Source organism: Littorina saxatilis, linkage group LG11, assembly GCF_037325665.1.
Source record: "Littorina saxatilis isolate snail1 linkage group LG11, US_GU_Lsax_2.0, whole genome shotgun sequence".
In the NCBI taxonomy this organism is placed as follows: domain Eukaryota; kingdom Metazoa; phylum Mollusca; class Gastropoda; order Littorinimorpha; family Littorinidae; genus Littorina; species Littorina saxatilis.
Window position 1 is genome coordinate 36655580 of NC_090255.1, and position 12500 is coordinate 36668079.

The following is a 12500-nucleotide window of genomic DNA, read 5'->3' on the forward strand; positions in this document are numbered from 1 at the left end:
AACTATGACTCAGCTGGCGAGCTGACCTACGTGGACATGTGCATGAATGAGGCCATGCGTCTCTTTCCCCCCCTCTTTGTGTAAGTTGATTCTCTTTTACCCATTTAAAAAAAATTGTTATTGCGATATTATTTTTTCAAACATGATATTTCTATTACACTCAAATATAAATGTACAAGGAAAAAAGGCTTTCTGATTCAAAGAAAAATGTAAAAAAACAAAAACAATGGTTCTCGTCTTTAATTACATGATTTTTTGTAGAATTACTGTTATGTGTGTTTTTTCTCATCCTATCTTTTGAGAAGTGTATCAACCGTCCGTTCCTGACACAAAACATACAAACCAAGTCTAAAACACATGATCTACTTTGTATTTATCACAAAGAAACCGATCAAACGAAATATCAGCCAGTATAGGCCTACTATACATGACCGGTTGCTGATTTCATTTCCGGTATTTTGCAGAAAAAAAGTTATTAGTAAAATACCGGACATTTCCGTTGAACGCGATCCTTGAATAGACGAATTCAAAAAAAACCTCTGTCTGGTTGTTATGGGTTGTGAAAGAGTGAATGCCCTTGCTTTTACTGGGACAAACATTTGGAGGGGCCGATCACAAGCAACTTGTGTCTGAAACACGTGGACGGTAGCACGTGTCAAAAAAAAGCAAGGGTATTCACTCTGTCACAACCCATACAAACCCGACCGAGTTATCAATCAACCAATCAAAATGAGGCTTATATCGCGCGTATTCCGTGGGTACAGGTCTAAGCGCAGGGATTTATTTTTTTATTTTTTTATTTTTATTTTATGCAATTTATATCGCGCACATATTCAAGGCGCAGGGATTTATTTATGCCGTGTGAGATGGAATTTTTTTTACACAATACATCACGCATTCACATCGGCCAGCAGATCGCAGCCATTTCGGCGCATATCCCACTTTTCACGGCCTATAATTTCAAGTCTCACGGGTATTTTGGTGGACATTATTTTTATCTATGCCTATACAATTTTGCCAGGAAAGACCCTTTTGTCAATCGTGGGATCTTGAACGTGCACACCCCAATGTAGTGTACACGAAGGGTCCGTGGGGAGCCCTGCAGCTGTCACTTTCGTGGAATGTATTCGCCGATAAAATAACAAAACAAATGTCAAAAATGGAACAAGGGACTGCAGTTGAGAGAAATAGAACAAGGGACTGCAGTTGAGAGAAATAGAACAAGGGACTGCAGTTGAGAGAAATAGAACAAGATAACAGTACAAATGTACTCATCTGAAAACTGTGACAAGAATAAAAATTAAAAAAAACAAGAACCAGTTTCGACTGATCGTCCTTATCGTCTAATTTTTTTCCTTAAAAAAAAAGAAAAAAAGAAAAAAAGAGACTCCCTGTGTTTCGTTCCAGGATTGACCGCGAGATCGACGAAGACGTGGAGCTGGGTGAATTCAAGCTGAAGAAAGGCTGGCGCATGGTGGTGCCTTGCTACTCCATTCACCGAGACCCCGAGTACTGGACTGATCCGCTCAAATACGATCCTGAAAGGTGAGTGCAAAGAGGGGGTCCGGTTTGCTCAGTAGGCACTGGACTTGTGATCGGCCTAAGGTGGCAAGTTCGATTCCGGACCAGGACGGACACGCGTCAACTTTTTGTGGAGACCCAGCGACGGTAACCATGTCCAACCGCCGTGTCACCACAGTGGCACGTAAAAGACCTCGGTCATTCTGCCACATAAGTGCAGACGGCTGATACCACCTAAGCACGCATACACTTGTGAATCTCATGAAAAGCCGTGAGGGCGTAAAACTCGAATTATCATATAACCCATATCTAGTCGAAGTATTCATAACTCATAACTCATAACATTTTATTGATCCAACAAAGGAAATTAAATTGGTCATCAGCACATATAGGTCATTAATTAATAATTATAAAAGAAGAAGAGAAGAAAATTTATAAAACCCATGATAACAAAAAAATATCTAAAGTAATATATGTACAACTACAATACTCTTTTTACTTGCACACTTGACACACCGACACACCAACACACATGCATACATACCTACATACATACCTACATACATACATACATACATACATACATACATACATACATACATACATACATACATACATACATACATTCCATGTTAAAGTGTAGTTAAGAACATCACAGTAATTATATCATTGTTTGGATTAACAGATAAGTTTTTATGTAAATGATGATAACAACAATCCATAATTAACGCTATTGCACTACCAAAAGAAGAGACCAACCAAACACATAAAACCGATCACAGTAATCATCAGTTATCACAGGTATCACAGTAGATTAGCCATCAGGTAGTTAGACTCAATTGGGCAAGTATAGTGTCAACACCATCACAACAGTGCTAAAGCTCATTATCACAGCACTAGTTATGATCAAAGGTCAAACAGTCATCAAATCATATTAAATCTATCACTAAGAGGTACATTTAAAAGGCATCACTGATAGTCTGTGGCCAGGACAATGGCTCGGTTGCTGTTAAAATATCTCACAGCTGCAGGAACAAAAGAACGCCGAAAACGCTCCGTTCGACACCTAGGCATGAGAAACCGAGCGTTCCGTGTGATGCGGAGATCCATCAGTGCGTCGTGGAGGGGATGCCCTAGGTCGAACAGAATAGCTCTGGACTTACTGGCAAGCCTTCTTTCAACAAGGACTTCAAGGATGTTTAGTTAGTTATAGTTATATGAAGTCTTATATCGCGCGCGTATCTCCAGACTCGGACTCAAGGCGCAGGGATCTATTTATGCCGTGTGAGATGGAATGTTTTACACAATACATCACGCATTCACATCGACCAGCAGATCGCAGCCATTTCGGCGCATATCCTACTTTTCACGGCCTATTATTCCAAGTCACACGGGTATTTTGGTGGACATTATTTTTATCTATGCCTATACAATTTTGCCAGGAAAGACCCTTTTGTCAATCGTGGGATCTTTAACGTGCACACCCCAATGTAGTGTACACGAAGGGACCTCAGTTTTTCGTCTCATCCGAAAGACTAGCACTTGAACCCACCACCTAGGTTAGGAAAGGGGGGAGAAAATTGCTAACGCCCTGACCCAGGGTCGAACTCGCAACCTCTCGCTTCCGAGCGCAAACTGTGCGTTACCACTCGGCCACCCAGCCCGAAACAAGAAGATACAAAATACAAGATACAATTTTGCAAAAGGATTTCATCTTGGCACGGCACGGTAAAAATAAAATAAAAACCAACCAGACACATATGCAGACACACATCACCATGCATGCATACATACGTACTTTACACTGTGGTCCATATCAAGGGTCCTTTACCCTACATCACACTTTCTTCTGTTTGAAATGTCTCAATTTTAAATCCTGACACTCAAGTAAACCACACCTAAATATTACTTCTTGCTTACTGTACTAGAATGACTAAAATGACATCTCTCTGGTTTCAGACACACGCCCGAGGCCAAAGCGAAGCGTCACCCGTTTGCCTTTATGCCATTCGGCTTCGGACCTCGCAACTGCATCGGTATGAGACTGGCTCAGCTGGAGATTCGTATGGCCATCGCTACCATCCTACAGCACTACGCACCTATTCTCTACGAGAAATCGGTGGTAAGTGTATACTTCGAACCTGTCTGCAGCGACCGCCCAAGAGACCGACCAAAAGTGGTCGTTAAAGACAGAGGGTCGCTTTGGAAAGGTAAATTTTTAAGCAGAAAAACTTGAGCGTTCGTTGTGGGCAGGAGGTCGCTTTGAGAAATGAAAGAGGTCGAAGGTGGTTGAGGTCTAAATTACTTGTCTTACACGCATGTACTTTGTGGAAAGCCTATCGAAAGAAAACAACTACATTTCAAACAGAGAATTCAATCATTGCCAAATATAGCGATATGTATACACCTTTGCTCTGCGAGAAATCGGTGGTAGGTTTATTATACGTTATTTGTATTTAACCAAAATATGTGTACACTACATTGGGGTGTGCATGTTAAAGATCCCACGATTGACAAAAGTTTCTTTCCTGGCAAAAATGTATAGGCATAGACAAAAAATGTCCACCAAATACCCGTGTGACTTGGAATAATAGGCCGTGAAAATTAAATATTCGCCGTTATGGCTTGAGATTTACTGGCCGATGTGAATGCGTGATATATTGTGTACAAAATTCCATCTCACACGGCAGAAATTAATATGTAAAGCGCGGAGAGCACAGTTAATTGTGGTTCGCGCTATATATTGTGCGCCTTGAGTCGCCTTGTGGTGTGATATGTGCGCCTTATAAATTCTCGTATTATTATTATTGACTCACATGCGAAGCAAAAGTGAGTCTATGTACTCACCCGAGTCGTCCGGCCGTCCGTCCGGAAAACTTTAACGTTGATATTTCTTGGACACTATTTAGTCTATCAGTACCAAATTAATTGGCAAGATGGTGTATGATGACAAGGCCCCAAAAAACATACATAGCATCTTGACCTTGCTTCAAGGTCAAGGTCGCAGGGGCCATAAATGTTGTCTAAATGATATATAGGGCAAAGTAAGCCCCATCTTTTGATACCAGTTTGGTTTACCTTGCTTCAAGGTCAAGGTCACAGGAGCTCTTCAAAGTTGGATTGTATACATATTTTGAAGTGACCTTGACCCTGAACTATGGAAGATAACTGTTTCAAACTTAAAAATTATGTGGGGCACATGTTATGCTTTCATCATGAGACCCATTTGGTCACATATGATCAAGGTCAAGGTCACTTTGACCCTTATGAAATGTGACCAAAATAAGGTAGTGAACCACTAAAAGTGACCATATCTCATGAAAGAAAGAACCAATAAGCACCATTGTACTTCCTATGTCTTGAATTAACAGCTTTGTGTTGCATGACCTTGGATGACCTGGTCAAGGTCACATGTATTTTGGTAGGAAAAATGTGTAAAGCAGTTCTTAGTGTATGATGTCATTGCTAGGTTTAGTTATTTGACCTTGACCCTGAAGGTCAAGGTCATGTAAAGGTCAAGGTCAAGCATGTGAGTCGTATGGGCTTTGCCCTTCTTGTTATTATTATTATTATTATTATTATTATGATATGTCACACTATCGAGACAGTCAAGGCAATTTAAGGTGAGACAAAATTGAAAGTGAGGGTCCCGGGACCCTCTAAGTCGGGCGTCTGTGGGGACCCTGAAGACAGTATCTTACATGTTGATACTTTCATCTCAGCAGCGTCTGTGGGGACCCTGAAGACAGTATCTTACATGTTGATTATACCTTTCATCTCAGCAACGTCTGTGGGGACCCTGAAGACAGTATCTTACATGTTGATTATACCTTTCATCTCAGCAACGTCTGTGGGGACCCTGAAGACAGTATCTTACATGTTGATTATACCTTTCATCTCAGCAACGTCTGTGGGGACCCTGAAGACAGTATCTTACATGTTGATTATACCTTTCATCTCAGCAGCGTCTGTGGGGACCCTGAAGACAGTATCTGACATGTTGATTATACCTTTCATCTCAGCAACGTCTCTGGGGACCCTGAAGACAGTATCTTACATGTTGATACTTTCATCTCAGCAGCGTCTGTGGGGACCCTGAAGACAGTATCTTACATGTTGATTATACCTTTCATCTCAGCAACGTCTCTGGGGACCCTGAAGACAGTATCTTACATGTTGATACTTTCATCTCAGCAGCGTCTGTGGGGACCCTGAAGACAGTATCTTACATGTTGATTATACCTTTCATCTCAGCAGGGTCTGTGGGGACCCTGAAGACAGTATCTTACATGTTGATACTTTCATCTCAGCAGCGTCTGTGGGGACCCTGAAGACAGTATCGTACATGTTGATACTTTCATCTCAGCAGCGTCTGTGGGGACCCTGAAGACAGTATCGTACATGTTGATACTTTCATCTCAGCAGCGTCTGTGGGGACCCTGAAGACAGTATCGTACATGTTGATACCTTTCATCTCAGCAGCGTCTGTGGGGACCCTGAAGACAGTATCTTACATGTTGATTATACCTTTCATCTCAGCAGCGTCTGTGTGGACCCTGAAGACAGTATCTTACATGTTGATACTTTCATCTCAGCAGCGTCTCTGGGGACCCTGAAGACAGTATCTTACATGTTGATACTTTCATCTCAGCAGCGTCTGTGGGGACCCTGAAGACAGTATCGTACATGTTGATTATACCTTTCATCTCAGCAGCGTCTGTGGGGACCCTGAAGACAGTATCGTACATGTTGATTATACCTTTCATCTCAACAGCGTCTGTGGGGACCCTGAAGACAGTATCGTACATGTTGATTATACCTTTCATCTCAACAGCGTCTGTGGGGACCCTGAAGACAGTATCGTACATGTTGATTATACCTTTCATCTCAGCAGCATACGTGGGGACCCTGAAGACAGTATCGTACATGTTGATTATACCTTTCATCTCAGCAGCGTCTGTGGGGACCCTGAGGACAGTATCTTACATGTTGATTATACCTTTCATCTCAGCAGCATACGTGGGGACCCTGAAGACAGTATCGTACATGTTGATTATACCTTTCATCTCAGCAGCGTCTGTGGGGACCCTGAAGACAGTATCTTACATGTTGATTATACCTTTCATCTCAGCAGCGTCTGTGTGGACCCTGAAGACAGTATCTGACATGTTGATTATACCTTTCATCTCAGCAGCGTCTGTGGGGACCATGAAGACAGTATCTGACATGTTGATACTTTCATCTCAGCAGCGTCTGTGGGGACCCTGAAGACAGTATCTGACATGTTGATACTTTCATCTCAGCAGCGTCTGTGGGGACCCTGAAGACAGTATCTGACATGTTGATACTTTCATCTCAGCAGCGTCTGTGGGGACCCTGAAGACAGTATCTGACATGTTGATACTTTCATCTCAGCAGCGTCTGTGGGGACCCTGAAGACAGTATCTGACATGTTGATACTTTCATCTCAGCAGCGTATGTGGGGACCCTGAAGACAGTATCTGACATGTTGATACTTTCATCTCAGCAGCGTATGTGGGGACCCTGAAGACAGTATCTGACATGTTGATACTTTCATCTCAGCAGCGTCTGTGGGGACCCTGAAGACAGTATCTGACATGTTGATACTTTCATCTCAGCAGCGTCTGTGGGGACCCTGAAGACAGTATCTGACATGTTGATACTTTCATCTCAGCAGCGTCTGTGGGGACCCTGAAGACAGTATCTGACATGTTGATACTTTCATCTCAGCAGCGTCTGTGGGGACCCTGAAGACAGTATCTGACATGTTGATACTTTCATCTCAGCAGCGTCTGTGGGGACCCTGAAGACAGTATCTGACATGTTGATTATACCTTTCATCTCAACAGCGTCTGTGGGGACCCTGAAGACAGTATCTGACATGTTGATTATACCTTTCATCTCAACAGCGTCTGTGGGGACCCTGAAGACAGTATCTTACATGTTGATTATACCTTTCATCTCAGCAGCGTCTGTGGGGACCCTGAAGACAGTATCTGACATGTTGATTATACCTTTCATCTCAACAGCGTCTGTGGGGACCCTGAAGACAGTATCTTACATGTTGATACTTTCATCTCAGCAGCGTCTGTGGGGACCCTGAAAACAGTATCTTACATGTTGATACTTTCATCTCAGCAGCGTCTGTGTGGACCCTGAAGACAGTATCTTACATGTTGATACTTTCATCTCAGCAGCGTCTGTGGGGACCCTGAAGACAGTATCTTACATGTTGATTATACCTTTCATCTCAGCAGCGTCTGTGGGGACCCTGAAGACAGTATCTTACATGTTGATTATACCTTTCATCTCAGCAGCGTCTGTGGGGACCCTGAAGAAAGTATCTTACATGTTGATTATACCTTTCATCTCAGCAACGTCTGATTTCGTGGAAGAAAATGTGTGAAAGATATGAGTCTTTTGAATCACTACATGTACCATCAAATCGTATATCTTTCAATGAAGTGCCTTACACTCGTATCTATGCTAGAGATTACGTGGTTATACTTGTTCTTTTTAAGTACATCTTACTTTTTTTTGTTGAATCTTTTTATACACATGTTTAGGTGTGCGTAACGTGAGCGGATGCATTTTGTAACCACAACTCCCAAACATTGGTGATACAAAGTTCCGTATTCTGTATTTCTGTCAATAAAATGTTCCGTATGCTGTATTTTTTTCAATACCAGTCTTACTTTTTTCTATACATTTTTTTTAAATAACAATTTCTTTCTCTACAGTATCCACCTGTGGTGGAAATGCCGCAGACAAGAATGGTGGCCAAGGATGGATTGTGGATCAAGTTCAAACATCGTGAATAATTTACCAAAGACTGGACCAATCGAAGCGCTGATACGGCAACACGTGATTCTTTCTTGCTGCGCCATTGGATGTGACGACTACTGGACCATTCAGCTTCCCCAATACCGTGACTGTTGTCTACACAAAACATGGATGCGATGGTTGTTTTGATTGCGGGTGTAATTGGTGAAATGTTAAATCACCCTCCACTTGAGAGTATACATGCCTTACGGTGAAAGACTTAAATCTGAAACAAATATGAGATTTTATTTCAACTATTTGACATTTGTTGCTATATATTCTTGTGTGTGCGCGAAGCACTTTGGTTTCAGAAGTTTATGTGCCATTATTTCGTGTTTAGTGAATGCATATAATTTTTGTTTAAAGGTACTGAACTTGTCAAATCCAGGTGCACGGAGCCCCTGGGGCTTTTAGTCATACCTCAGGCAGCTATCCGTTAGAAGAACTACCAAGTTTCATTGACTTGCACCCAAAGAGTCAAGAACTGCGATTTTTTTACGAATTAATTTCGTACTCGGACCCGGCTGGTCTTGACCTATTTTTGGATCTAAATTTAGATCAGGTAGATCACCACATCATGCACAAAAAGACACGTCACTTGCAAACTATGTCAGACGTCATCATGAGTTTGTGTAAAACAAAATGGAGGCCGGAATCACTCAGTTGAATCGAACTCCGACCAAACACCACGTAATAACTAGGTTAATTTAGGCACTCGCGTGAACAAGAAACTGTCGAGCTTCACAGATGTCGTCGTTGGGTAGTTTTGGGTTTGTTTTACTACCATAGGAGGATTTTTGAACTGTAAATGCACTCAGCTGCAACAAAATGTCCAATCATACAGTCAAAGTCTAGAAAACTTGAAGGAGCTCTCAAAAAGTAATTACAAAGGTTGACAAGAAACCAATGAATGATGTGTGTAGTAATTATGTGTACAGTAGGCCTACATATGAACTATGTCCGTTTTATTGTTTCGTCCGTCAGTCTGGCATACACATACAGACAAACAAACACACACACACACACACACACCCCCCCCCCCCCCCCCCCCACACACACACACACACACACGCATACCTGAAATATTCCATAGAACATACGTCAACACGCTTTGTATACACGATCTCATGTTGTTCATTTTGGATTCCTGGTCTACCTAGTTCAAGGCAGCTGGTTTCTCTCTATCTATGGATCAGAAATGAAACAGCGACTATTATGTGGTTGAATTGTGTCAAGGTCAGTACTGACCAAGACAATCTAGTATGTTCAAGACCACACGTCGCCACTTTGACCTGCACACAAACTGGACAGATAACATGCCATTCAAAATAATTATGATTGTGTTACTTGAATGAGAGGTGAAATCTGTGTCTATGTGTGTGGGTGGGGTTGGGGTCTTTATAATTTTCCCGTGTGTATTAGTCTAGCTCAATTTAGTTTTTGTATTATAATGATATGAGTACCACTTCCTTAAGTCCTGTAGCTCTTTAAGTCCAACGTAAGAACTCACTCTCTCTCTCTCTCTCTCTCTCTCTCTCTCTCTCTCTCTCTCTCTCTCTCTCTCTCTCTCTCTCTCTCTCTCTCTCTCTCTCTCTCTCTCTCTCTCTCTCTCTCTCTCTCTCTCTCTCAACAATAAGAAAACTGAATGTTGCTGATCCATTGGTGTTTTGGAAGATGTTTGATGTGCAGGTAGAACCCATTTTAACATACGCAGCCGAAGGTTGGGGGCTAGAGGGCGTCAAGCCAATTGAGCAAGTTCACACTTTTGCTATCAAAAGGTTTTTAAATGTTCTGCAGCATTCCTCAAATACAATGGCGTACGGGGAAATAGGCAGATACCCACTTTTCATAAGAACTGTTGTCAAATGTGTGAAATATTGGCTTAAGTTAACAAGACTTCCGCAAACCAGAATTTGTAAACAGACCTTTGAAATGCTCCTTTTGCAACATGAATCTGGCAAGCACAACTGAGTTTCCAAAGTTAAGAAGGTGTTAACTGAAAACGGGTTTGGCATTGTTTGGCTGTGCCAAGGGGCTGGCTACGATAAAGGTTTTGTTTCCCAGTTTAAAGATCGACTGATTTGTATGTATAAACAAAACTGGCATTGGGAAATGGAGACAAACGAGAAGTATCAATGGTTTTATTCTTTTAAACGCGTTTTTCAGCCTGAGAAGTACATATTATATATAGCAAACAAATGGAAATGTGTGATGGAGGCTGTGAAGACGAGGTACACTTTCTTTTCCACTGTACAGCCTATGCTGATATCCGTCCAAAGTGTAACGTGTTAAAAAGTTGTTCTGAACCAGCCTCAATGGAAGATGTAACCCGTATCCTAGCCCTGGATGAAGAAAGTGTACTCGAAGCAACTGCACAATTTATTTCTAAGGCACTAAACATGCGCAAAAAGAAACTAGATGAGTCAAGCTGAAATGATGTATAATGTAATTTTTACGTACGCAAATGTTGGACTGGATGGTCTTCTCATTTAAATCGGGTTGCGTGTATACATGTATACGCGTGGATTTACACGTGTGCGGGTGTAGTCTATATAAGCGTATATGTGTGTGTGTGTGTGTGTGTGTGTGTGTGTGTGTGTGTGTGTGTGTGTGTGTGTGTGTGTGTGTGTGTGTGTGTGTGTTTGTTCGTCTGCAGCCATTGTTGTTTTTGTATAGATATGTATTTAGACATGTTCCCCTACTAGTCACGCGAGGGTAACGCCGACTAGTGGTTTATTGGTTTTAAATATTTGTGGTCTGCAGATTGATTGGTTTTATGAGTGTGTGTTAACTGTTGGATCAGTATTTTCCTTTGTGTGTACATACTATACCTTGCTTTTTACATTTAGTCAAGTTTTGACTAAATGTTTTAACATAGAGGGGGAATCGAGACGAGGGTCGTGGTGTATACATGTGTGTGTGTTTGTGTCTGTCTGTGCGTGTGTGTGTGTGTAGAGCGATTCAGACTAAACTACTGGACCGATCTTTATGAAATTTGACATGAGAGTTCCTGGGTATGATATCCCCGGACTTTTTTTCCTTTTTTTCGATAAATGTCTTTGATGACGTCATATCCGGCTTTTTGTAAAAGTTGAGGCGGCACTGTCACACCCTCATTTTTTAATCAAATTGATTGAAATTTTTGTAAAGCAATCTTCGACGAAGGCCGGACTTCGGTATTGCATTTCAGCTTGGTGGCTAAAAAATTGATCGATGACTTTGGTCATTAAAAATCTGAACATTGTAATTAAAATGGGTTTTTTTTTATGAAACGATCCAAAACTACGTTTATCTTATTCTTCATCATTTTCTGATTCCAAAAACATATAAATATGTTATATTCGGATTAAAAACAAGCTCTGAAAATTGAAAATATGAAAATTATGATTAAAATTAAATGTCCGAAATCGATTTAAAAACAATTTCATCTTATTCCTTGTGGGTTCCTGATTCCAAAAACATATAGATATGATATGTTTGGATTAAAGACACGTTCAGAAAGTTAAAAAGAATAGAGATATAGAAAAGCGTGCTATCCTCCTCAGCGCAACCGCTACCGCGCTTTTCTGGATTGTTAATTTCACTGCTTTTGCCACGAGCGGTGGACAGACGATGCTACGAGTGTACGATCTTGCGGAAAAAATGCAATGGGTTCAGCTTCATTCTGTGAGTTCGACTGAGCTTGACTAAATGTTGTATTTTCGCCTTACGCGACTTGTTACCCTTAGTCTTAGATATGATTGTTTACCTATGGCTTTCGTGTCGGTGTGTTTGTTTGTTCGTACTCATAAACTAGTTTGCTATGTTTTTGTTGTTATTAATGTTTTGTGCATTTGTCCTGTTACCCCTTTTATGAATGATGCAGAAATTGTTGTTTTACCTTGTCTATAAGGCTTTTATTAGCTAATGACAATAAAGTGTCAAAGCGTCAAGCGTCTCTCTCTCTCTCTCTCTCTCTCTCTCTCTCTCTCTCTCTCTCTCTCTCTCTCTCTCTCTCTCTCTCTCTCTCTCTCTGTCACACACACACACACAAACACACACACACTTACACACACACTCTCTCTCACACACGCACGCACATACACATACATACATACACACATAGACACAAACACACACACGCACATACCCATCCA

The 12500-nt window shown here is 41.4% G+C and overlaps 1 protein-coding gene across 2 annotated transcripts in view; it reads left to right on the plus strand.

Annotated features, from left to right (window-relative positions):
- LOC138980376 (cytochrome P450 3A5-like) overlaps window positions 1–8717 on the plus strand; it is a 27415-nt gene extending 18698 nt beyond the window's left edge. For both annotated transcript variants that reach the window (XM_070353240.1, XM_070353241.1), the window contains exons 12-15: window positions 1–80; window positions 1408–1545; window positions 3481–3643; window positions 8283–8717. The exon at window positions 1–80 is cut by the window's left edge and continues 9 nt beyond it. In XM_070353240.1, the coding sequence (XP_070209341.1) occupies window positions 1–80; window positions 1408–1545; window positions 3481–3643; window positions 8283–8363 (462 nt within the window). In that variant the 3' untranslated portion in view covers window positions 8364–8717. The remainder of the gene's footprint in view (window positions 81–1407; window positions 1546–3480; window positions 3644–8282) is intronic.
- Window positions 8718–12500: the final 3783 nt, after the last annotated feature.